Consider the following 27777-nt stretch of genomic DNA (forward strand, 5'->3'; position numbering starts at 1 on the left):
GCCTGAGTTGTAATGAGGCCCAATCTCCTTTGTATTGCTAAAGGCTCTGAGAACAAGAATTGATCCTGCCACTAACAATGAAACAATGAAATGCAAACATATTGGCCTTAAATATTTTTGTTTTATTTTATAGTTTTAGTTGTAGCTCCAAAGCTGGTTACGATCAACCTGAATTTAACGAAAGATATTTCGAGTGGACTTTCGGAAACAGTGGGGAAAGCACTTAAACAAACTGTCCAAGTTCAAATCTACACAAGTTCGATTGTAAGTATTGCACTGAAACACTGACCACAAAATGTCTTTTTTTTTTAAAAAAAAATCTTTTTAAATAATGTGTATTTTTTTAGTCATTTCTTGGTTGCTTTTGTAAAACCTAATTTGCATGTAGGATTTCAAGGTGTGGAGGCACATCTGCTTCTGCCAATTTCACAAGAACATTTTAATTCGATGTGTTACATTTTTATATACATGCTATGACTTATGCCTTGAGGATCTGACTGAAAAAAATACAACTATATAAAAAACCCAAACACATGAAAATGTGAACACAAACAATTAAAACCTAGGCTGTGAAATGGGATCCATCCAATAATTGAAATTGATCATCAATATCATTTTTCACTATGCTTGAAAAAGGGACCTTATCATGTGATTGTTTGGACAAAAGGCCACATATACTATGTGTGTGACATGCATAAACAGCAATTGAATACCACCCACATTTATCTGCAATAAGTATCAATAGAATTGAACATTGGGTTAGCAGGTAAGGTGCCTTCAAGCATGGTATCTTTGCATTAACTATTCAATGTGGAGACTAGCCACCCTTAGTGTTCTAGTAGTTTATTGATTTCTCCTCTTCTCCCATCATGCCTTTGTCTACATAATTTAAACATTTTGTTTTTGACCTTGTATTATAATGTCACAACCCCAAATTGGTATCGTTCATGATGTATTATGGAAATGCCCTCAGCTAAACACTGCCACGAATTTTGAAAGCATTAGATTCAAGGGCCTAATGGCTCCACTTGAGTTCACAATGTCAAACGCATTTTACAAAAGAGGCATTTCCTGCCAACGGAGTTTCCAACAATTTCCGGTGAATTTCTAATTTATGTGGTCTTTTGATGCTGAACGTTTAATCCCCTATTCTCTAATGAAAAGATGAATCAAATATGTGTGAAAAGATTCACAAGACAAAAGAAACAGATTGTTCACTTTTATTATACAAATATACTTTAAACAACATCAATTGGGGCGCCAAGACTAGGGGGGGGGGGCTCCTGCAACCTTTTTCATAATCCTTGAAAAGGGGCCCACACCTCTCTATCCCAGGCTGCCTACTCAACCTAGTCTTATGACAGTACAGATTCTCTAATGCCTGGTGACCAGCAATGTCTAGGCTAACCCTACTCTAGGTAGGCCTAAAGACTGAACCCATGACTATCCAACTCCCTCACGGACTTCTTATGTGACCTAGCGGAGTAGGCTGATTGTCCTGGCATGCCCTCCCTCCTGAGGAATGTCACTCAACCCTCCCTCAGTTCCCTCACCCTAGCCCTCCCTCCTTTCTGCTCCACCCTCATCTCTGTTTTTCCCTCTCTCTCTCTTTCTACACATGCTGTCTCTTTGTTTTTGCGATCCCACTGCTTTCCCCTGTGTCCAACCTCTGCTTCCCTCCTGATCTTATCCGCTTCCCTCCATATATCAATTCTCCCTACTTCATTACACCTGCCTACACTCTCTACTAACCTTCTGCCTCTCATCTCTCTCTCTCTCCACTTTGTCTCCTGGTTTACCTCTACCCCTCCTATCTCGACTCTTCTTAACTTTCCTGATCTTAACTCTCTCTCTCTCTCTCTCTCTCTCTTGCTCTATCCCTCTCATTCAGCCACTCTCAACTTCCTTCTATTCCTCCACCAAAATTATTTTCAAACACTCTCCCACTCACTTACTCAATCTCTGACTCATGCAAGCACACATGCAAGCGTGCACATATAACCAAATTGGTACCACCCTCTCAGCCCTCATGCCTTACCTTCATTCTCTACAAAAGTCTCCTCCAAGTCCTCCTCCACCTGCTGCACATTCTTTGCTGGTCTCACCCAAACACTTCTCACTCCCAACTTATTCTGCTGGCCTTTTGTATTCCTCCCCTCTCTGCTTCCATCAGCTACCCAAGTCAGGTGCTTCCCTGGCCCAGTCTCTAGCATCACTAATCCACAATCCTCCCATCTCCTTCCCTTATGGGCTTGAACGTCCCCAAGATGTTTTCACAAGGGCTCTCCCCCTTTCCAGGTGCCATATTCCTCCAGCCTGCCCTGCTGTCTCCTGTATCGTTTGCTCTTTTTTCCCCTCCTTGTTCTAACAAGTTAATGGCCACAAGCGCTTTAGATGGTTTACTGGTCTCAACTAGGGCTGTGATGTGCTCTGCACCAGCTCTGCCACATGGCTCCTCTTCTCCCCTGCAGCATGCCTGGGCTGTATATAGTAGGTGTTTGGTCACCCATTCCTTCCTGAATCGTGGGGGAACCTAGTCTATGGCAATTTGGTAACCAGTCCATTCCTGCTATTCCAGGACAGGTCTTGTCCGTTGGGCCCAGTTGCATTGTGGTCCTGAGAGGCTGATAGGAATCAGGAAAGGGAAAGGGGTACGAATATGCATACATGTCTCCAGACATTCTGGGGATCTCGGGATGGGGCTCCTTTTCAACTCTTTCATCTCATATTACCTCTGGGATATGTCTGACTCTACCATTCATTGGTAGGCCTCCTTTACCAGATTGGGTATGAGATTTTAAAAGTTCATAAGTCAAGGGAAAGAAAAGCCTTCTCCAAGCAGTTGACAGCAGTCGTCATTTGGTGACGGGTATTCCCTAGTTAGGTCCCCAGGAAGTTCTGTAACTTGCCAGTCAGTAAAGTTGTTAAGGATGACTTTCACACTTTGCGTTAAAGTTTACTTTGTATGTTCATCATTTAGCTGGTCTTAAACTCTACATTCAATAATTTCATTTGTCCTTTTTCATTCCAATTCTCAGTTCAATACTACTCTCCCTTCTCCCATTTCCACACTACAATACATTGATCTTCCTTAACTCACACGTTAGATTAACCAGACCATAGTTCCTGTCATGCTAATTATTTCCTTTGTTTTATTTTAACTTTTGAAGAGCGTTTTCTTTTTTCCTTCTTATGATTGACTCTGTACAACCCTGATAACCTTTGCCATACGTTGTCCTGGACGGTGGTCCGCAGTGCCGGGTCCTGGCAAGCATTACTAGGCGATGAGCTGCAATAGGAACTGTCTTTATGATGCCTGAAACAAGACTCTGATAGACTTTGGTCTGCAGTGTGACCGACCATGACAAATGTTATGTCATGAATAAGTCTGACATTTAACCGATGTTTGCCATGTCCAGCTGGCCGTTCGAAATTAATGATATACAGCATATTTTCCCACAGCCCCACTGCCATATCAGAGGGACCAGCTTGTCATGTGACTACAAGGATCATTCTAAGTCTTCCTGCATGGCCATATAAAACAGCCCTACCAAACAAATGACTGGTAGTGGGCTATTCCTATCCCAAGCTATTCCTATCTGCACTCAGGGGGTAAAAACATGCATTCTGAACTGGAATCCGAGTTTGCCAGGCTTGCCATGGCGCTGATGAGTCAGCACACATCTCTGCCTTGTGCAACACCCAGAGCATGTACCTGCCAATGTTCCATCGTCAATTTCCCCACCACTGTGCATTTTAGCAGCTTGTATTTGGCACAGGAGAACTAGGCCAAAAACCGTAGAAATGCTGTAATGTCGGAGAGAGAGAGTCGGAGAGAGAGAGTCGGAGAGATTCAGGGAGTCACTGTGAATATCGGACTCCACAACTCTCAGTCCTTTATAATAAGCATTCCGATTATCAATCCCACACCTGCTCACACCTTATCTGCCCTTCTCGCTTCCCTCTAGGCAAAACACTCCCACCTCCTCCTGTCCACTCAACAACCTCATCCATGCTCAATCTATCTGTATCAAAACCTTCTAACTTACTGACCATTTTGATTCCCGCACCCCACATTTTTCCGCAATGGCTATTGCTGAAACATGGATTGCTCCCAGGGTACTGCAACTTCCACACGTTCCCCCTAGCTGACCACGAGAGGAGGCAAGGTAGGCTTCTTGATATACAGTGCCACCTCATCTGCCTCCCTTGCCACCGCAAAAGTTCTCCCTTTAGATTTTGAGCACATCGCACTTGCAATTACCCCACTCACTATTGTTACCATTTATCTCCCACCTGGTACTCTCAGCATCTCCCTTTCTGATCTTGACCATCTATGTGGCTCATTTTCCTCTGAGGTGCAGATTGTGCAATCACCCTCAACTTAAATCCACCTAGTCTGTCAAATTTCTGATTTTCCTCAAAACCTCTCAACCCACACCTGTGGCTGCTGCCTGGAACTATTCTTCCTCTTATCCCATCTGTCTTTGCTTTCATGTAACCATTGCTTTCTCACACCAATCACTTCCTCCTGCGTTGCTCCACCTCTGTCAACCTCTACTTTCCTCCTCTGCTACTTGCCCCATCATCAAATACAAATTCAACCCACACTCTCTTGATCGCAATCTTGATGACGTCAGGGCTTCTTTGCAAACTATGGTTCCACCATTTACGTTAAAAGGGCCTTTGTAGAATTTCCAGTTCACCCCAATGACCTGACAGCTGTACACTACTGTGTGCCTCCACCTACATTAATACCGGAAGTCCTGTTGTCCTTCCCTCATCACTCCCTACACAATAATCTCTCCTCACTCTCTTCTCATATTATTCTCTGCCAATTTCATCTATTGTGTTATATTATATTACAAACATGCATAAAGCTCAACAACATTGCCTCCGAAAGGACATCTAGGCGCAAGCTGCATCATACAGAACTGATCGAATATCAAGCTAGGTGGTCTGGTTACTCAAGGAAAATCTGCCCTGAAGAGATGAGTTATTAGGCTTTTATGACGAGTGAGCTGACCCTCTATATGGTGGGTGTTTACTGCAGGTATGCTCCAGAGATAGGCAAACTGAATAGGGAACGAGCGACCACCCCATCTTTTCAATCTTAATGATGCTGAGCCCAGCATCCACCTATTAGAGAATGTAAGAATGTGAGTAGCTTGGTAACAAGAAGGTTTATTTCCAATAACCATTGGGCCAATCTGATGGCAAGCTCTTTGTGTCAAGCACTGAGATTTGAACTCTATTTTCTTAGTCAGTGTAGCTGAAATAGACCATGCAGGACATTGCCTCATTACTACAAGTATGGCGGTCTGGAAACAAGGGTGCCGGTAAGCTTACCGACACCCTTGTTTTCGGACCGCCCCACTACGATTCTGCCTGCCGAGGCCGCTGCACCCGATAGGTCTGACCCTGCTGGGCACAACGGCCCCGGCAGGCAGAGTTGCCGGTGCTTCTGAGTCCCCATTCCCATGGGAATGAGGACTTTCATTTTCCAGCGCCTGACTTCCCGGGATGCCGAGACTTGTAATGTGCCAGTGGCACTGGGAAGTCAGGCATCGGAAATGGTGTTTCGGGGTCAGCGTCAACCTGCCGGTTGCACCAGGGGGTTACCGCCAACCTTGTAATGATGGCCAATTGTCTCTTCTTGAAATTTGTAAAAGGATGCATGCTTATTTTGAATTTATTTTCTGTAACTTTGTATCGATTTTTGGGGTAATTCAAGATAAACTGAGTTGTAATAATTCGGTAGAGAGGAAATGTATGCATTCATTATGGTTACTTGGGGAATGAAAGAAAAAAAGAAAAAAAAAGTTCAGCGTTGCCGCAAACATCTTAAGTGCACAAAGAAGGGTTGGGTCACTTTATTGATTTGAGGTGAAGAAGAGAGTTCTGTATCAAAAATGATTCCAAGGATGCGAACATAGATGACTGGAGCTGGCTGACTGCCCAGCTATGGAGGCTAGTGAATATTAGTCCCAGACGGTCTACGCTGATCTCGTAGCATCACCCCGGTTCTTGAGGCATTGAATGTCATGTGATTTGTATTCATCCATGTATTACTCTCACACAGCAAAAAAAAAATACAGGTCTGGGTTGCTGTTACTTTTGTCTTTTTGGATCAAAATGTATGTATCATCGGTGTACGTTTCAAACTATAAGGACTGATTAATAATATATTTAGTTTAATCAAAATTGTATGTATCAAAACCCTTCAATTAACTCAGATGAAAAATGTGACTGCATGTTCAAAGCCATAACGTCTCATAGGAAACATATACAATAATACATTTTCTTTAGACGTGATTCGAAAAACAATAAATAATCATTCAATAGATGATCTCCTCAGCAGGTCAGTACTTTGAAATAGCATACGAGTGACAAATAGATCATGCAAGCAACTTACATTACAATGCATCATGCTACTTCATTCCTGATCTTATGCCCACCTTCTTTCGTGAGCATTCCTTTCTAGTTTCCCCTCTTCAGCTTGCCCTCATAGCCAAAAAGCGGTAAAGCATTACACAAGAAAGAAACGCAATGTAACATAATTGTCCCTCCTTCCCCAGCCCCCTTTCCTCGTGGCCTATTCCTAATCTCTCGCTTGTTTTCTCCTTTTTTTCTTGCTCAGTGTTTTGTGGTGGCCAAAACGCTACAAAAGCCATCTATACTCAACTAAAGTATGCCATCAGCTAATATGATATAGAATTGCAGCTAATTCTGGTTTCCACTTTTGCCCAAATTATATATGATCCTGGCCAAATCACCTTATCTCGGAATGAAAGGATCAGTTATGTCAGAGAAACTAGGCTCACACATCAATTAAAGGTGATGACAAACAGAGACAGCATCCTACGTCTAATGCCAACTGGAAGCTCTAACCCAACCCACCCTCCAAATTCCTCAGCTGTATAGGTCACCAATCACCTGACCGATCCGAAACCTAAAAACATTCTGGAAACCACCAATAGGCTTTCTGGCAGAAGTGTCCCGCCTCCCACCAATACGATATATTCTTTCATTAACATTTAGTCCTTACTAAATACCAACTTCCAGTTACCATGTCACATGATAAATCCTCTTTGGATGTGTCCCTCCAGATCCCCCACAGAGTTGCTTTTATACCCCTCCCCTGTGTCATAAGCCATGCTCTGTATATAGAAGAAAAACGGTGCGCACACCTTTCTCAAAACGTGAATAGTAAAGATTTATACAATTTCTTAATGAATTTAACGGGTGCAAGGGAGAGTAATACAACTCTGGTACTAATTGACAAGTAGGCACCATCATAGACCTCAATTATAAATCACTATAAAGATAAATAGACTAATAGCAATGTCATCTGATGTTTCTTAACTATAGGGCGGCTACAATAGCCTCCCAATAGTAAATTATTCCCCAAGCCTCCAATGATAGCCTACACAAGTGGAAGACATTTCAGAGACAGCCAGGAAAAAGCAGAAAGGATTGACACACAGAATTTTTATTTTCTCCGAACCAAAACTGGGCACATTCCTGTGTATTCACTGCAGCCACTGTAATGGTATACAAAAGGAAGATTACATAAGACATCCCCGAACTGGACAGAAATTTGATTTAAGGAACTTTGCCACCTGCGACTCGAAATTCCTCATATACCTATTAATCTGCCATTGCGGAAAATTCTATATAGGACAAACAACCAGGAAGATTAAGGAAAGACTCATATAGCATGAATCCAATATTAGAACTAACAATCAAAAATCAGCTGTGGCTAGACATTTTGCAGAAAACAGACCTACCATAGCCCAACTGAAATGTGTATTTCTGGAGACAGTTAAGACCACACCTAAAGGTGGCAATACCATTGTGCTCCTGGCCAAAAGAGAAATGTATTGGATCCATAAATTGCATTCCATAACTCCCACCAGAATGAATGAAGCATTTTCCCTGACACCTTTTCTCTAGATCGATCACACTTGGGACACTGTGCTCTAAATATTCATACATTGGTATTGTCAAGGTGTGCTCCCTGTGATTCCTGAATACATGGGTGTCGGTGTTGATGGCCTTCCAGGATAGTGCTTGGAGATGGTGTCCGTCCGGTCCTGCAGATAGTGTGATGTGGAGATCCACCTCCTGACCCCAAACCAGAAAGTGACTACAAGCGAGGGACAGGAACAGCTCCCCAACACCACGAAAGAGGACATCCCACATTTCATGTGGTACCAGGCAGTGCAAAGCACTGAATATGGGAATCCAGATGATAAGGAAAAAGCAGGAGGAAGAAGATACTGAAGCACCACTACCCAAGCGAGATTAAAGGGTAGAACAAAAGTACCAGGCTGTCCAGCTAGTAAGGTGATTCAAGAACTGGAATCCAGGTAGAGAGCAGCAGCGGCAGGAGCCAAGACAGGCCAAGAAACTGAGCAGCGCTCAGCTGCGTTTTCCCCAAAGAAAAGGTTGCGACGTGCCGGCTTCAGTGTTGCACTCTTTATATATTGTGCATCGTTACCAAAGCAGCGTGCTTGAGAGCATGTTGCCATGGCTATGGACCAATCCAACCCAACCGCGCATGCGCAGAAGATGGCAGCTGGTCCTAGGGGCATGCGTGCTGTCATCAACATGGAGACCCCCATGAGAGGATCAGATCTGGACCGCATACGCCTGAAAGGGTGATCACGAACCCGCCACCTGGCCCGTCACGGAAAGGAGACGTGGTGGGCGAACTGGGTGAGTGACCTGTCAGGTATTTATGTGCCTTAGAAACATGTATGTGAGACCATCCTTGGTACTTTTGTTGATCAATATTTAAACACAGGCTGTTATCTATCATTGTTGGAATGAATAGGAGGACCTGTCTGCCAACAGCCATCGGACATAAACAGATAAACTAGAGATATGAGAATCAATAATGTAAGATTGTTACTTGCAATAACATAAGAACTCTGTGTAATGACTCTGTAAGAAAGAATATTTAACTATCAATTGTCTGTTTATGGCTGAACATGTTAATTATGTGGTATATGAAAAAGACTTGTATGGACATTTGAACCATTGAACACCATATGTACCAGGACTTCTCTTAGAGAGGTACAGCTTCACCTCACTGATGATGCCCAACAAGGCTGAAACACGTGTATGGGGTTGCTGTTGCACTCTTGTTCAGAGGAGAATTGCCTAGCATTTCGGTGCTGGACTGCCCCTGGGCAGGACAAAGACTGATATGCAGGGACATTTCTTCTCTGTGAAAAGAACAGTGAGCTAAAGACTTGGTTGAGACTCTCCCAGGGGCCATCCACCCAAGAACAAGTCAATGGGCTGTGTTCCTGCTGGTAGAGAGTTTCCCAGACCCCCCTCTGTTTTGCACATCCTAATAGATGCACTACACGTCATTAAATGACAACGCAGTGCTCAACCAATTGCAGTCGAACAGAAAACTAAGACAATAACATGTGATGTCAGCGTGCTCTCGTAGACGCACTGAACGTCATTTAAATACCTATTGTGTTGAAAAATGAATAGACTAGGGATGACCGGGATCTGGGGCGTCATCACGCCCTACTTGACGCACTACACGTCATCTAAAGTCAACGCGGCGATCAACCGCACACCTTTTAAACTAAAATAAAAACATGCGATATCAGTGTGCCCTCGTGGACGCACTGAACATATTTAAACAGCCATTTTGCCGCACACCGTGTGATAAGCTGCTTCCTACAGGTACGCGATGGCTCTAGCATCTTCTCAGATGTGTTAAGTATTTGTGTCAACAATATGATTCCTGATAGAAATATCCTTAAGATACTAGACACTAACATTAGATTACTATTACCAGATAAGGAGCGGACAACCTCCAAAGTGATTACCCTCACTTAAAGACAACCTGAGTCAGCGACAGTAGAAGATATTCTGACCGTCTCTGATAAGTACAATCTCGCCTGACATGTTACATAAATATGTGTAACACTGCCTTAGGAGCGTACTCAAACGTTTTCCGTATAATTCCCTTGTTTAGCATCAGAAAGGAATCAATCTGAAACTCGTATCAACGAGACCAAGCCGATACCTTGCACAATCAAGGTAAGCATCAAATAGGATTCTCGTTATATGTAATATGGACTCATTTTGAGCTAAATAGCATGCATGTCCATGTCCCCCATTCCTTAGGACACCTACAGAGAAAATAACTACTATTACGCCACAGGTAGTCGATGGCGCTGAGTAATTGACAGGCAGGCATTATCATAGACCTCAATCATAAATCACTATGAAGATGAATAGACTAATAGCAATACCATCAGATATTTCTTAACTATAGGGAGGCTACAGTAATACCGAGAATACAAGCAAGAAATGAGTTGATGGATCGGCTGACTTATCAGAGAAGGTGAATTGTATTCTTATTAAAAAGCTACAAGACCGTATAGTTACAGTTTAATTTAGAGGTAATCTAATAAGATTAACACGGATTCTAGTTTTCTTATTTTATAGATATTGTGGAAAGGCTGAAGCTCGAAGTCTGGATTAATCTGTACACTTTATGAAAACACATTGTTTTGCACTTGAAGAAGGGAGTGTAGCTCCCGAAGCACGTCAAGGTATTTTATTGTACACAGAATGTTAATTTGACATTTGCATATGTGTTATGAATAAATTGCATACTTGAGAAATGTTCCACAGTATTGATACACATATTAAGCATTGCACTAATGATATTGCCTAGACCTGATCACTGTAAAATGAATATTAATTTACATTAAGGATATAAACTACTGACGGACTTTTGAGTCAGTAGAAAAGGTGGGCAAGGAATGGGAGTGTCCAACAATTAAAAACACTTTAATTTTATTGTCTTTTCATCATCCATGATCTCTGAGCAATCATATTTCCATGTCTGACCTAGTCATTTCATGCAGTCAAATGTGCCTAAAAGTCCTTGGCTTCTGCAAGATAGCACTTTTCCAGCCCTATATTTATATGCATGCTCGGGAGTCTGTAAGGGGAACGAGAAATGGCTACATCAATTTGAATAAATAATTTGAGAGACATATGGCCTCATTACACGGTAGGCGTTGGACCAAGGTGCTATTAGCACCTTGGTCCATGCCGGTAAAATACCGGCACCGCCTTGGAGGAAAGGGGAATTACCGCCCTATTCCAAGGTTGGCGGGGTGGTAATTCCCCCTTCCCCCATTGCCCTTCCCCATTCCCATTTTTGCCCCATAGGGCATAATGGGAATGGGGAAGGTGCTAATTACGGTACCGCAAATTGCGGTACCGTAATTAGCACCCTGGTCCCTTTGTGGGTTGGTTTTTAACGCCTGCAAAAAGCAGGCGTTAAATTCCCCAACCCGCAAAGGGACCTCGTAGTAAGGCGGTAAGGGTTTACTGGTACCGGTAAAATACCGGTACCGGTAAACCCTTACCGCCTATCGTGTAATGAGGCCCATAGTGTCTCTCAAGGAACACATATCATGAAACATTTGCTAATGCAATATCACTGGGGTGTAGGCTAAAATGTTACTTTTTTATTTATTTTGCTGTACTTCCACGATAATCGTCATTTCTTCTTGTTCTACTCTACCTTGTCACAGTACTTTCCTATGAGACTCCATCCACCATGATTAAACCTATTGCCAGCTCTTTTTAGTCCCACCCCTTACTCCTCTGCAGGTATATACCTTCAGCATCTTGACAAGACATCAGAAGCAGGAGTCGGACATGAGGTTGGCATGGTTCAAAAAAGTCGTTTATTAACACAAAATAAAAATCTAACCCTCAAAGACACTTTCGGGATTCCCCTATCTAAGAAACGATCACCTTGGGTGCACGTTGTCAGAATGTCCGTATAACTAATAAGCCTGCCCTCTATCCAAAACTCTCGATATGTCCCTATCACTAGTAAATAGAAAATAACAAAATAGCACCCCTAAGAGGATGACTCCTTTCTCCTTGTAACACAAGTCTCTTCATGGAGATCATAACAGTTCAAGTGTAGAAAGGCGACCAGGAGAATACCTCCCTTCTACTGGTTAACTCGTCTCTTTTAAAGTTCAACCAACACTTCTTATCAGCAGTTGCAACTGTTGCCACAATTCCTCCCGGGGGTATTGAGATTCCTTTCTTGTTCCACTCTAACAAGAGTCAACACTTTATAAATGTCACTGGGACTCTTCAAAGTCTTTCCTTACAGTGGATTTAAAGAGACGAGGGAGATTATTCCTGATGCGCTCTTTAAAGTCTTTCCTTCCAGTGGCTTTGTGCTTAGACAGCTGGGAGGAGGGAGATTACTCCCGACGCACAATTTAGTCTTTTCCTCCTGTAGTTTTGGTGGGACTACTGTGACGAGGGAGATTACTGTTGATGCACACTTCAAATGGCCTCATCACGTGTTGGGCGTTAGCTCTTAAATGCAGCGGTAATTCTATAACCACCACATTTAAGTGCTGGCCCTATCATGGGTTGGGCAGTAAATTGCAGTATTACCTCCAGCAAAAACCTAGAGGTAAAAATGTCCACTTACTGCCAGTTGTCGTTAATTTTCGATGCTATTCCTGCTGACTTAATTACTGGCGGTGGTAATAGTGCCCTCATTCCCCATTGGGTCCTATGGAATATACCGACCAACTGCTACTCGTGATAGCGCCGGATTGAGTAGCTGTAACACTATTCGCATTGGGTGGTATCCCGGCATTATTACCACCGGAATACTGCCCAACTCGTGATGAGGCCCAAAGTCTTCCCTTCCAGTATCTTTGGTGGGACTACTGGGATGAGGCAGATTACTCCCGATGCACAATTTACATTTTTTTCCTCCAGTAGATTTGGTGGGACTACTGGGGCGAGGGACATTACTCCTGATGCACACTACCAATTTTTTCCTTCCAGTAGCTTTGATGGGACTACTGGAACAAGGGAGATTACTCCTGATGTATTACTCACAACCCTTTCCTCCAGTAGTTTTGGTGGGACTACTGGGATGAGGGAGATTACTCCCGAAGCATTCCTCAATGATGCACTCCTTCTAATGAGTTCTGTGCCAAGGGAGATTGCTCCTGATGCACTCCTCAAAGATGCACTCCTTATGAGTACTGGGACGAGGGATATTACTCCTGATGCACACTTCAACGATGCACTCCTTGAGTAAGAGGGAGATTACTCCCTTTGCAACCTTCTGCACCCAACCTCGTACCGAGTCTCACAGGGCCCACGTTACCTTCTTGTGGAGGCAGCCCCATTTTCAGTTCTTCCTGGGGTGTTGGTAGTGGTTGTTGCAGTCCTTTGCTCTTTGCCACTCCGCCCTGCTTCCACTGAGCCTGAGAGCTTTCCATCTCAGCATTGTTGTGGGACCACTAGATCCACCTCATTGAGGTCACGCCACCACCACTCTCCCTCCAGCTGCTTCTCTGGCCAGCTTTTCCACCTCCTTGGGTCTAGTCTTGCTGGTTTCAAACTGCCCGGGTTTCCAGCCTCCTTGCTCGACTCTCTCTGATTCAAGTCCTTTGTCTGTTTTTATACCCGACAGCTGGTTCCTCCCCATTAGACTGTTAAGGTCTGTCTTCTGTTTCCATGGAGTGATCTTTATGTCTCTTCAGGGTTTCTTTGTCTCAGTACTCAGGGAGTTTCTAGTGCTACAATTTAGCACCTTAGTGTTATATGTAGTAGTGTGAGGATGTCGTGAGAAGCTTGAGGGGTCATAGAATAAACGTCCCCATCCCCAAGAGGGGAGTTCTCCCCTGAAAGGTCCTCCCACATGGTACCACTCCTAAGGGGATTATTGGTTAGCTGCTGCAACCCCCTAGCTTTACAGGGAAGGGCTCACCCATGGGGAGAAGCTACGTCATTCCATAATTCATCACACATCCCACAATCCCCTAATACCCAGCTTGTACCCCCAGTAGGACCATGGACCCTTCCAGATGAATAGAAGGCAAGGTGGGTATCAGTACCATGACAAGGAAGTGTAGGACTAGGAGTAATGAAGATCATAAGTAAGTTATCCTTGCTTTTATTATCCCCATGTCCCTCTTCCTAGTCCTGGTACTTAACTCTGAGGTATGCCAACCTTTAGCCCATGATATATCAAACAGACCACAGTGGATACTGCTTCACATCCAACACTACTGATTATCGAGATAAAGTGCCCCCTGTTCTCAGTGCATGCCATAGCATGGGAAACGCATACCAAACAATCCCAAATTCTCACGGTCTATGTTGATCTTTAATGCCCAATGAATGCGTTTGGTTGCTTAACTTGTTGCAGCCCTGCAGAAAGCCACCCTGCACTAGTCTCAAGACCCTGCCTTGCCTCTGGTTGATTGGACAGGGATATTCTAGCAAGAGGGTTCCCTAGTTCTACATACAGCATTGTGATTTTAGATCTAATACAGTGAGTAATGGACATGACTGAAGCTTGTCTGCTGGCCCAGAATGCCCCAAATGTGATCAACAAATTGTCAGCTTTCTGAAATATCTGAGTTCTATGAATGTATTCTGGATTGTAGACAATGCCAAGTCCCTTATTCAGGAGAAGAGTGAGTCAGAAGAATGCTGGAAGCACAATGTCTTGCAAGCTATGAAATTTACCTCAGAATGAAAGCATTCTCTTGAGCCCTCATAGAGGGAAGAGTATATGGAAGATCTCCTATGTCCACTACATACTGATGCGGAAGAGAATGAAAAGGTTACCTTGAGAGTCAGGTCCTTAATGTCAATGGATTCAATCCACTAAATAGTGTCACCTTTAACAATGTCAGTACAAGAGCCAAATCTGAGAGAGGGCCATCAGGTTAGCCAATGGGAGGCTCTTAAGAAGCCTGCCCATCATTTTATCTCATTGATAAACAAGCCAGCATTCACGAAAAGCCCTTACAGTTGCCCACTGAGCCCTAAGGGAAGATACAACCAACTCTCTTCTGAAACTCATCTTGCAGACATTGAAGGGCTGCCCGAATACCACATGCAGTCACTGAAATATTACTCCTGCTGCACCAAGCCACAGAATTAGCCCATGGCCTGTCTTAGGTCTTCAGGGTGGCCAAGTGCCTGCACTTCTGCAGTGAGTATGTGCTTGCTCAGATATACCTAAATTCCTCAAGCACTCACATTGTGTAACCCCAGATGTGACCATAGAAGAGGAGACCATGTCTGAAAAATCCGTAAGGAACTATGACTATTTGTAGTAAGATCGTGGGCCACATCCTCCTGGGCCAGTGGATTCACCATGAGTACTTCCACCTGTCAGTCTTTTACATTTCTCAGAATTGTTTAGATCAGCGAACTCAGTGGGAAACCATATAAGTGGCACTTGGGCCCATCTATTGTCATCACATTCAAACCACAGGTCCCCTGGACCTATCAAAGAAGCTCTGAAAGGTGATTGACAGAAGAGTCAATTCATGAGAGCATGGGGACACTCTAGCAGGTGGCCTGCTAGAACATCATCCACCCATCTGATGTGGACTGAGTCTGGTGAGCAGAGATGGGCCAAATCGATGACCTTCTTTGCCAGAGCCTCCAAATGCCTTGAATTAATTCCCCCCTCAATGAATTTTCCATCCTTATTAATTCTGCCTGACAGGCTATCACATCTGGGAAGGCTGGGAGGGTTGTGTCAATTTCCACCAACTCCATCCAGTTATAAGATTGATCTATTTCCCTTGGGGCCATTTCTCCTGGTGAGTTTGGACCCCAGAGTGGTACATCAGTCTGTGCCGCTTGCATCTGTGGTTGAATTAAATTGGGCTTCATACCAAAGTCCAGCCTCTAGCGCAGGACCAATATCCAACTAATGCTTCTCATTGTTGTCTTGCTTCCAAGAGAAGCATGTCGCCCCTGAGCTATCCTCCGACCCAGTGGGGATATTTTTACAATCCTTTAATGATGCTTCAGGTACACTCCCTTCCCAAGATTGTAGTTGCTGATCCACCTCTGTCGGCTCTCACTCAACTCATCTGATGAAGGTATCTGGTCCTTGAAGGCCTAGGATGCTGGTACCCAGGATCTGTGAATGTTGGAAACCAGAAACCAAGGGCCTCAGCTGCAGCCTTGCCTAGGGGACCAGAAATTCACATGAGGTCACGTGACCCTGTGGCAGCAACATAGATCTGGTTGATGCTGACCATCCCTTTAGCAAATTCTCCTTCTGTAGACGGATCATGTCCACTGGAGGAAATGTTACCCCATTCTTTTACAGAACTGAGCTCCTATAAATCTCATTGTTTTAGAGGTCTAGAACACCCCACCACTGCAACAGACACTTGCATGTCCTCTGTACAAGAACTGTCATAATGGACCAGCAGGCCAACCTGACCATCTAGTCATCTTGGGACAGGAAGACCTGATTCTCCTACATCTGTAAGGCTGAAACCAGAAGGGTTTGGAACTTTTTACATACTCTGGGTGCTGTCCATAAACTAATTGGCGTTTCCGATTCCAAGATTGCCACCATAATGCGCTTCAGGAGAAGAGCCTCTGACGCAAAGGAGAAAAATGCACAAAACCCCTTTTCTAGCTAGTTGATGCTGATAAAAAAGGCAGCTGTGAGCAGCACTACCTCCAGAGCTGCTAACAGGAGTTTTTCTGACTTCTGATGGCACCCACAGCCCGAAGTTCGAGTGGGAAACGACACAGGGCGTGCAGTTGAGAAATGATGCATGCCCACCTGGTCCTGGCATGAAAGAGTGAGCCGTGATCTCTGGCGACTCCAGCAAAGGATCACTGCTGGACGTGCCCCTTTCCACGCCCGGCCCGCTATCCTCCGGCAGTGGTGCTTTGCTGTGTAGAATGGGCTTGTGCCCGTAATGTGATGTGCGGTGGCAGGAGTTATAACGTGAGGGCTTGAGGGCAGGCAGAGGTCCGGTCACTGAAAATTGATTGGGGCTGGCCAGTAGCCGCTGCAACTTTCCTGCCCATCAAGGAGCATGGTCCTCATCCACCTGCAGCTTTTCCCCAGTGGGGACACTGCTGCGGATTCCCCTGCAATGGCTGCTGTTGCCCGTACCTCAAGATCTGAGCCACCACGCTAGCAGCAGTGAAGGTGCGTTTTGGATTAGTGTGGGGAAGCTCACCCAACGCACAGGATCCTCCCTCTGTGTAGGGCATACAGCATTTGTGCAGGGTGTACCCTTGAGGGTGGTCTGCTGGCTTCTCGTACAATTTAAGGGACCCGAGCACTCACATGCTGGCTGTCAGGGTGGAAGCATGTGGAGCCCAGTGTTGTGACTCTACAGGCAGGCAGCCTATTACCCCACAAACTCGGGCCTCTGCATCTCTACGCACCCAGCAGAATAACAGTGAATGATGGCTGGACATTGTCATTGCCTCTTCATTGACCCTAACAACTGTTGAATCAAGGTGTGCCTAAACCATTCCGCCTTCCTTGCCTTGCTTAATCTCACTTATTCCTTCTATCATCACTTTTTGTGTCTCTTTTGTATCTTTTTCAAATTCAAAGCCTAGTGTGTGTTTTTAACTTCTTTGTACCCCATTTTGCATTGGCTTTGCATTTTGTGTCTCCTTTTGCAAATTTGAAGTATGGTGTGTGTTTTTAACTTCTCATCACTCCATTTTGCATGACATTTTGTGTCTCTTTTTGCAAATTCGAAGCCTGGTGTGTCTTTTTAACTTCTTTGTACCCCATTTTGCATTGGCATTGCATTTTGTGTCTCCTTTTGCAAATTTGAAGCCTGGTGGGTGTGTGTTTTTAACTTCTCAGCACACCATTTTGCATTGCATTTTGTGTCTCTTTTTGAAATTTCTAAGCCTGGTATGTGTTCTCTGCACCAGATTTTGCATTGCATTGTGTGTCTCATTTTGCAAATTCGAATCCTGGTGTGTGTTTTTAACTTATCTGCAACCCATTTTGCATTGTATTTTGTGTCTCTTTTTGCAAATTTGAAGCCTGGTGTGTGTTCTCTGCACCCCATTTTGCATTGCATTGTGTGTCTCTTTTTTGCAAATTCGAAGCCTGGTCTGTGTTTTTTAACAACTCTGCACCCTGTATTCCCAGTGCATCTGTTCTCTTGTTTGCCTTGGCTACTAGGCCACCTGGTGAGTCTGTGATCAGACTGTGCTGTTCAGCCCCTCCTCTTTCTTCCAACTATCCACCACCGCCCCTCTGGCACTCACCATCTCCCATATTTTCTCCAACTGCTACACTATCACCTATCCTCCCTCTCTCACAAAGTCTGGAAGAAAAACGCTTAAAAAAGATATCCTGACCACTAACCATGGCCTACATACCGCAGACACCTATGTCAGCAAAACCTCCAGACAGATCTTCACTGATATCCTATTTTCTGTCCCCTTTCCAGATCGATGGACTCCACATCTCATCTCTACTCTCTCTCCTTTCACATCCTGCCACTAAATGGGAAGTCCTCTTGGCGGGTTTAGGATCATCCAGGTGTATCATTAATGTCTACCACACTGGCACTATCTTGGTTCAGGGTCCTCAACCCAACGTCCACCTCTTTGACTGGTGCCTGCTGTCCATCATTAAATTCCTTCCCACACCTGCTACTCCTTCTTCCACTCTCTCCGTGACCCCAGCATCCGACTGGTGTACCACAACCCTGTACCCCTCTTCAGAAAACCTTCAAAGTTGGAGACCTCTTGCATCTAGCCACACTTAATGCTCATTCTGGCATCAAAAACGCTGTGAACATCTGCCTCCTCCTTGAAGACCTTGACCTCGATATCCTTGCTCTTACCGAGATCTGGTTCAATGCCAGCTCAGTCACTGCTTTTGACTCGCTTCTCCCTGATGGCTATAAGATCATCACCAAACCTCGCCCTAACCATGCTGGTGGTGGGGTTGCTCTGATCTTCCCTGAGTGGGTCCCTTCTTCCCTCATACCCACCCAGCCTTACTCTTCCTTCGAGAGCCTGGTTTGCAAGCTGGTCATCTCTCTCACCTCCTCTCTGACCATTGCCATTATCTACAGGCCACCTGGCTCTACCACCCTGTTCCTCTCTGAATGGGAGGATTTCTCCCCCTCTCTCCTCAAAACCACCTCTAAACTCCTTCACATGGGTGAGTTCAACATCCACCTTGACTCCTCAATCACAGCATCCATTCTCTTCTGTGACCTCTGCACCTTGCTCTCCCTCTCCATTCTCCTTTCTGGTCCTACCTACTCGGCTGGACACACTCTTGATGCTTTCATCCACACTGATCTTTCACTCCCCCCCCACTGATCACCCCACGCTCCTGGTCAGACCACTCTCCTCTCACCTGGGTCCTCTCGACTTTCTGACCGCACCTCCCCCAGCCCTGCCAACCTCATTCACGAACATCCGTCCGATGAAACGAGTGTCGGCTTCTGCCTTCACATCTACCTTCATCCCCCTTCTCTCCCCACTACAGACTCTACCTCTGACTCTTCTCTCAGCAACCTCCATCTTGCCATTACTAATACCCTTGACAGTCTTCATTCTTGCCCCAGTCATGAGGATCCACCTGAAACATGCCTCCAAGCATAACGCCTGGTACGACTCCGAACTTGCAGCCAAGAAAAGGGCCCACATCCAGGCTTGTGTCTCTGGTGCATTTAACAACATGGATGAACTCTATAAAATCTACAGGGAACTAGCCAACCCTTCTGCAGTCTTCTCCTCACCTCTTCCCTCCAAGGCCCTCTACAATGCACTGGCCACACACTTCACTGAAACAAATCAGGGCATCCTGAGCTCCCTTGTGTCCGCCTCCACCTCCCCTTACCTCACCCCTGCCTCCTATGGCCTCCCATCCTCCCTCTGCCTTTCTCTCCTCCTTCTCTCCTATCACACCTGATGAGGTCACCAGAGTTGCCTGATCCATGAAGGTCTGAACCAAACAGGTCTCACCCTGCTCCCTCAGACCCATTAAGGACAATGTTGGCTCTCTTGCTCTTCAGTTGCTGATTTCTGGAACCACTCTTTTGCTACTGGATCTTCCCCTCCTCCCTCAAACACTCCGGTGTGCGCCCCATCCTGAAAAAACCTTCTGCAGACCTGTCTTGTCCAGCCAACCACCACCCCATATCTATCACCCCTTTCCTTGGGAAACTCTTGGAGAAGTTGGTCTTCCCCCAACTGACCCAGCACACTGGACTCATCAATTGCCTCCATGTCCATCAATCTGGATTCTGAGCATCCATAGACACGGAAACTGCTCTTCTGAACACCCATAAGGAGCTTCTCGCATTTCTTAATTCCAACTCTCCAGCTGTTCTCATTCTACTTAATCTCTCCTCTGCATTTGATATGGTAAACCACTCCATCCTCATAAATCGGCTCCACAATACTCTACGTATCTCGGAGCAGACACTGGACTGGCTGACCTCCTTCTTCAATGATCATCCATCCCAGGTTATTCTGGCCTCTTTCTCCTCCCCCACCTCAATCTCCACCTGCAGTGTCCCCTAGGACTCCAACCTTTCTCACAGGCTCTTTAGCACCTACCCTGCTCTGCTTGCACACCTCATTTCCACCTTCTCCCCTAACATCCAGTGTTATGTAGATGACACACAACTCTTCTTCAAACTTCTCCCTAACCGTCTCCTTACTTCCTCCATCATTCCTGACTACCTAGCTGCCATCCAGTCCTGGTGTACTTCCAATTATCTCTGCCTCAACGCTAGCAAGACTGAAATCCTTCCTACTGGGACTCCTGCTCCCTCTTTCTTCCCTTCACTCTGGCCATCTTTTATGGGCTCTCGCCCTTCTCCTTCAGCTGAAGCCAGAAACCTCTGAGTCATCTTCAACTCCTCTCTTTCCTTCCTCCCTCACATTCAGGACCTTGCCAAGAAGTCCCACTTTCAACTCCACCTCCTCAAAGGAATTCTTCCTTTCCTCACTTTCCCCCAGAAGCTCAATGTCTCTAGAGCTCTGGTTCTGTCTAGGCTAGACTACTGCAAAAGCCTTTTCCTTAATCTACCCTCTTCTTCTCTATGACTCCTCCAGCTAATCCACAATAGGGCTGCATGACTTATCCTTGGCCTCAAGCCCTGGGACTACATCTCTCCAGCCCCAAAAACTCTCCATTGGATCCTGGTTGCTGCAAGCATCAAATTCAAAAATCCCTCTGCATCATCCACAAGGTTGTGTGGGGCCAGGGACCATGCTATCTACAACTTGCTCTCACTAATTAATTTCCCTCCAGATCTTTATGTTCTTCCGGCACCAACTCTTTGTGTGTCAAGCGCTTTGCTAAACAGTGAGCTGGTGGCCGATCTCTTTCCTCAGCAGGCTCCTGCCTGTAGAACAGCCTCCCCCTTCCTCTTCGTCTTGAGTTGGATCTTCTAAAATTCCAGAAGCGCCTGAAGACTTTTATTTTCATCTACTCCTTCTCTTCCTCCCTCTTCTGCTAAACACCACAGTTGCTGAGATTGGTGACCAGGGCGCTTATGTGTCCTCCTGGGTCCTGACCTCCCACACCAAATCGCCTACAGCCTCTTCCCGCTCCCAGCACTTGCCTTGGCACCCTCTGACCTTTGCCACTACAGGCCTGCACCTATTTATTGGCAGATAACCACTCCACCTAGGCACTTACAGCTGCTCACTCCTTAGCACTTACCTCTTGATACACCTAGCCCTTTCTCCCCACTCCCCCACCCCTTCTATCTCTCTGCACTTGCACTTTCCGAATGCTCACAAGGCCTAGTAGGTACACCGCTATCTTTCATTGTTATATTTGATTTTCATTCCCATGTTCCTTCCCTGCTGCCCTGTGGGTGCTTAGAAACACAATTTACTTGATGTATGCGCCTTACAAATGCACAATAAATAAATAAATTGGTAATACCAGAAACAGGAAGTGTCCATTCTTCACTGTGAATGACAAAAACGTGTTGTCAGAGCAACTGATTGACAAATGGCACTATGCATCCTGATGATCCACTGATGTCAACCTATGAATACACATGGTTGATCTTGGGGGTTGGATTCACCACTGTTCTGGACTGGGGCAGAAGGCTCTCAAACTCGATCAGATATCCATAACTGACCACCCTTTTGGCCCAAGTGCCTGCAGAGTATTTTGCCAGACACTGTAAAAGTCGGTAAATCCCCACACCTCCCCCCACTGATTATCTTCGGTTTTCTGACCTTCTGACTTGGGAGGAGACTTTCCTTTTCCCCGGGCGAAGTGACCATTTTCTCTGGCCCTGTGACCAAACTTGCTCTTTGCTGGGATATGGACGTTAGTTGGCATGTGAGCTCTTGATGACTTTGCTTTATATGCTGTTTTGTCCTTTGTGCGGAGTCAATCCGCATGTTTTCCTGCCTTCGAGACATTGTGTATCTTATCCTACCAAGCATCTCCAAAAACCTTGGTCCCCTCAAATGAGAGTTTGCGGGTGATTGCTTTTTGGGAATCTTCAGTATGCCAATTATGAACGAGGATGGTGATGAAGAAAACGAGAAGTATGGGGGCCTTCTAGTCCTCTTTCTTTAAGCCTTTGTTCATGCAGTGCCTGTCCTAGAAACCTCTTCACAATCACTCTTGAACATGATACATTTCTGTCTTTTTCATTTTGCAGGTTTCTTTCTCTCTTGTGCCCTGCTCTTTTTCTGAGGAATGACCCCATGTGCAGAAATCTCAGATCCTGTGATTAGACTCCTTTCATGTTTCCTTTCTTTCGATGGAACTCATCCTGCTTCCACTCTTTTATCAAGCATTTTATCAGCCCGGCTGCTTGGCAACAATGGGCCTCATTATAGTTTGCCGGTCCGGTAACAACGGTATCGGTAAGCTTGCCGGTACCATTGTTACCGGACCGGCAAACTACGAGTTCTGCTCGCGGGTGCCTTCCCGCCTGCCAGGTCAGAACTGGCGGTTGTTCCGGCACCCGCGAGTAGAGCATGTCAGATGCCCCGGCACTATTCTGAATGGTGCCGGTGCATCCAACCTCCCCATTCCCATTGAGCCCTACGGGACTCAAATGGGAATGGGGAGGATTTCATTCCAGTTCCCGCGAATGGGCACGTACCGGGTCCGGCAGGGCCATAATGACCCAGTAATTGCCTTTCGCGGGTGCTGGAAAATTTCGCAAGTTTGGCAGCAGCCTGACAGTTTTACCGGCAAGGCTACCGCCAAACTTGTAATGAGACCCAAAATGTCTCATAGGTATTGATCAGCTGCCTAACTTAACCGGAATACCCGTGCAAGCCCACACTTATTTACCCAAATCAATATGGCTGCCACTGTTCCCAGGACAGACCATCAAGCTTGCATGCACATAAAACCAGCAGTAGTAGCGGGAGGCATCCGTTCCTACCATCCACCTTTCAAAGCAGTCTACAGGAGGAATCAGCAACCGTTGCTCCTCAAAAGCCAAGCATTAGGAAGTTTCACCTGAAATAGTTTAGCCAACAGCAGCTCACTCAGAGTCCTGTCAGAAGGACATGACATTGTATTCAGGGATTGTGGGATGCTGGAGGTATTATACTTACAGAGAGTGCTAAAAAGAGCTGGGAAAAAGACCTTTCATGGAGGCAGGAGCCTGAGAGGCACTGGAATGAGGAAGAGGGACGCTGTGGTAATGGTTCTTTTCCTCTATCTGCAACAATGGGGGTATTGAGAAACAAACTTACATTTGGCAACAAGGACTAAATGGAAGATTAAGCTGGACCTTTCCATGTGATACTGCTCTAATAGGAAGAGTAAACCCGGAGACTGTGGAGTATTTCTAGTGATTAGCGACAATGGTAAATGAAATGGAGAGAGCAGACATCGTTTGATGCCAAATACAAGGGACTGATCAAATGAATGTGCTCTTGGCACAGCTCAGAATAGCAAAGAGATTTTCAGATGATTATGTAACAGCATTTCATTTAGCTTTCTCCATTACTTTCAGCCAGTCATTTTATAATTCAGTCAATCTTTATTGTTTTAGCGTGTTGACCCACCAATGTCATGAATACGCAATGCACTAACCTAAACTGTACTTAAAACATAAATAAAAGGGTTAAATAGGAGCCACCACCAGGAAAATAAATGTTGAGTGCTTGTTAAGCCTGAGCAAACATATTCAGTCACAAACGAAAACACCAGAAGTGTATCTGTTTCGTGTGCAATGAGCTTTCTGGATCTTTGTGGGTGGCTCAGATCAAATAGTATAAATAAGGCATTTATGGTCGATTTAAGAAGGTTGCAAAAGAATTGAGGATAGGTTTCAGTTGAGCGATAGCTAGCAAATTGATTGGATTTAGTTAAGGAAGTGGGAGTAAATGATAAATTGAGATGAGGGAAAGGTAGAACATTAACATAAGATTTAGTTGATGGCGTGATAGAGTGCATTCAGTATGTGTCACCTAGTCTGCCAGACCAAATACTTGTTGCTTTCAAAGTTGCAAATAAAAGAGGTTACAAAAGACTTTCTTATAGGGGTACTCAAACTTTGAGGAACTTCACAAAAGAAGCACTGTAATTCACAATAAAATGACACAAAATAGAAAATTAAATGTAAAATCTCAAAACATGTGCTAGTACGACTATCCTGTACTCCATCTGTGCGGATCAACCATGTTTCTCCCTCTAACAGTAAGCTCACCCCAAAAAAATGCAGGAAGTGAGGCGGACCTTTGATCAGCTCACTGAACCGCCACAGACAATCAGGGGCACTGATTGGCCTATCGAAAATCTGAGGGCGCTTTATGGTTCTGGTTGGCCTATCAGTGCATATCGCACGTGTCACATTTCTTGCAGTGTTTCAGGTGTGATTTTGTACTGCTGGCAGCTTCAAGCCCTTACATAATGAGGACGATATTCGGCCAATCTTCGAGCACTGACTGGCAGTTGTATGATATGATAGGTTATTAATAACGTGCGTAATTCCCAGGGGTCTCTAAGCGCAGACCTGGGGATCGAACCCGTGGTGCTCCGTGTCGTCTTGCTTCCAAGGAGCTCATATTGCCCCTGAGCTGCCCCTGAGCTATACTCCAAAGGCAAAGACCCAGCCTTAGCGCTTACAATTAAGTATTGATGATTTGCCAACATGCAGTGAAGCAAAAACTATTAATATATATATATATATATCATTGTAGATGACAAATCTATACTGCCTTAGCGAGGTGTTATCAAACCATTCTTTTGTATGTTTCTGGCATTATGATTTGCTGAAAGGCGAAGAATCTGTATGTGCCTTAGTTGCAACTGGTTGCTGTTGCAGTTAATTTAATGGAAAGAGTTAAAGATGTTTAAATCCTGACAGGTCAGTGTTTGTTTTGTGCAACCATTTGGTTTCACCTGTGTGCCTTTTTTGTGTTAAGTTTAATTATGGTTATCACTTGTGTGGGGGCAGAATTCCATTTGTGTGGTTCTCTTGTTTCACTTTATGGCACCCCTGAACCTTTAGCTCTTTCTCTGATTGTATTCCTGATTTCTTGATCCACAGGGCTCTAGAGCAGAATGATTTTTAATCAACCGATGTTGGTCCCATGGGGATTCTATTACCCTATGAGTGTGTTTTGGAGTAGGCTTTTGGAAGCTGTAACTTAGTTTTGGCTTTACCAGAAGTGCCAGCATTTTACCTCATAGGTAACCCAATGAACCAGCGTGATAGCCATTGGGTTACTAATGTCATTTTCTATGCCCTTCTCCCAGCTATTTTGTTTAGGGTCATCCCGTACTCTGTGGGGATCGCAAGGTGTATCTAAAATGGCTGTTGGGCTGGTGTGGGCTTACTCTGAGGCCAGCTGTGTGACCTCTAACATTTTATAAACTGGGTCATCCTGGTTTCCAGCCTCAGACATGGCCCACTCACATCCTGTGAGGGTGGACCTGAGTTTCTGGTGCGTTTTCAGGCCAGCCTGATGGACTGGTTGCAAAAACCTATCTGTGTCTCCCTTGGTGAATATTTCTATTTAGAGGAGACCCTGTGTATCCCTACAATTCGCCCTGGAATGTAAGATCACTGTGAACATGGGCTGCAGTTATCCGAGGACCAAGTTTGGCAATATTGGCTCACCCTGGCTCCTTTGTCCTTGCCCCCGGTTTTATTGTTTTGGTTGCTGGAATATCTTTCTGGGCTCTTGCTCTTCTACCCTGTTACCCTTCCCTGGTTGGATTGCCACTTCCATTTTGGGACAGTTTCCTGGCGTTGCTGTACTGCCTCTCTGCAAAAAGCTCCCATACCAAATGCCTTGAAGTGGTGCGTCTAGCTGTCATGTAAATCCAGTGGCTCATTGTCGCTCCACCGCAGCTCCATTTTGGGCTAGCCTGTTGTATGACCGTTTCTTACTGGTTGGCTGTCACTCTTGCACCCTTGAGCTGTCCCAATCCCTTTGGTAGGTTTCCTCCCTCTTAATGTTGCCTTTGCATCACTGCTGCTCCCTCTGCCAGGTGGGCCATCCTCCAAGATCCACATATTCTTCTTCTTTTTGTCCACCTGGGCCATCGCTACTCTATGGTAAAAGTCCTTTGCCACCAGATCTCTTTCCCAGACCTGTAAAAGAAGAACTATGCTTACAAAGTGTGTCCTCTTTCTCTGAGTTGAAGCCACAGTGACTGGCACAATGAGCGTATGTCCCCAGGTCCTGGAGTCATGATACATTCCATGGAATCATTGCCAGGGGTGCCCTGGGTCTGGCAGTGGTTGATTTTGCAGGCCCCACACACAGCATATCTACACTGATTTGCCAGGTACCGAATCCTGCTTTGCATCCATCCTTCTCCGGCTGGCAGTGTCACAAAATTGGGGAGCTTCAATGGGGTCCTTTCTGGTTGTTCATAGGGCTGGTTGTATCTTTTGCTGTACCTGAGGGGGTAGAACTGGTACTTACATGACTTTTCATATAACCATCGCTTTCCTATGGGATTTGTCCCAGTGTTTCCAATAGAATCTTTTTTGGAAACATTTGAACACCTCCACATTTTATTGGAACAGGTACTTACCTGGACTATGGAATTTTACTTCAGTCCCCCTTGAGTCCACACAGTTGCCTCTCCAAACATTAGGACTTTAGAAGGTACCAGTGATTGTTTTGGCCATTTAATGTAATAAATCACTGCAGTTCACTCTTTTTCCCTAAGGGTAACATTGGACACTATGTTAGACATTGAGTAACTTTGTTTCTAAGCATATCCAGGGGTGAACTGGTACCTATATAGGCCCAGTGCAGCGTGTACAATTTTACATGTGTTCCTTCTTGGCTTGCAATTTCTTCTAACTCTTTCGCTCCTTCTTTGTAGCACATTAAATGTGCTCAAAATGATACCTTTATGGTGAATGTGTACTTTAGAGTTTGTGGGGAACAACTGTTGCAACCAAGTGCTGACATGGGGATTCTATGATCTACTTAGGAGTCACTTTTTTCTAACGAACCCTTACCAATTTTAATGCATAGAATTTTCATCTAGGCATAGAACTTACATTAAATTAAGGAGTGGGCAGGGTCTACGCCAAGGGCCTTCTCTGTGTTTTATACATACAATGTGTTTACTGTGTGTGGTGTTCCTGCTATTGTACTTATTTGACCTTCTGGTAACTTATTGTGTAATAAAGAGTGTGTATACTTTCAAAAAAACAAGAACTGGATATAACCCGCCTCTCTGCGCTTTCTTGTCCCGTTATATATAGTGTGGTGTGCTGCATGATTAGTGTGCAGAGGTAATACTCGTAACCTCATGTATAGTACAACTTTAATCAAGTACACTTATCACTCGTGCTCGCCCTCAAATTAGTAATTTGACAAATATATCATTGCAATTTGATGTATCCATTAATTAGGTTTTATTTTGATCCAGTTATAGTTAACTTTGATCTACAGCCAACATGTGTTTCGCATAAAAGAATTAACAAA

The 27777-nt window shown here is 44.9% G+C and overlaps 1 protein-coding gene across 3 annotated transcripts in view; it reads left to right on the forward strand.

Annotated features, from left to right (window-relative positions):
- KIAA1549L (KIAA1549 like) overlaps positions 1–27777 on the forward strand; it is a 739655-nt gene that overhangs the window by 277451 nt on the left and 434427 nt on the right. For all 3 annotated transcript variants that reach the window (XM_069623580.1, XM_069623581.1, XM_069623582.1), the window contains one exon: positions 134–264. In XM_069623580.1, the coding sequence (XP_069479681.1) occupies positions 134–264 (131 nt within the window). The remainder of the gene's footprint in view (positions 1–133; positions 265–27777) is intronic.

This window comes from Ambystoma mexicanum, chromosome 11, assembly GCF_040938575.1.
Source record: "Ambystoma mexicanum isolate Mex_15411 chromosome 11, UKY_AmexF1_1, whole genome shotgun sequence".
NCBI lineage: Eukaryota > Metazoa > Chordata > Amphibia > Caudata > Ambystomatidae > Ambystoma > Ambystoma mexicanum.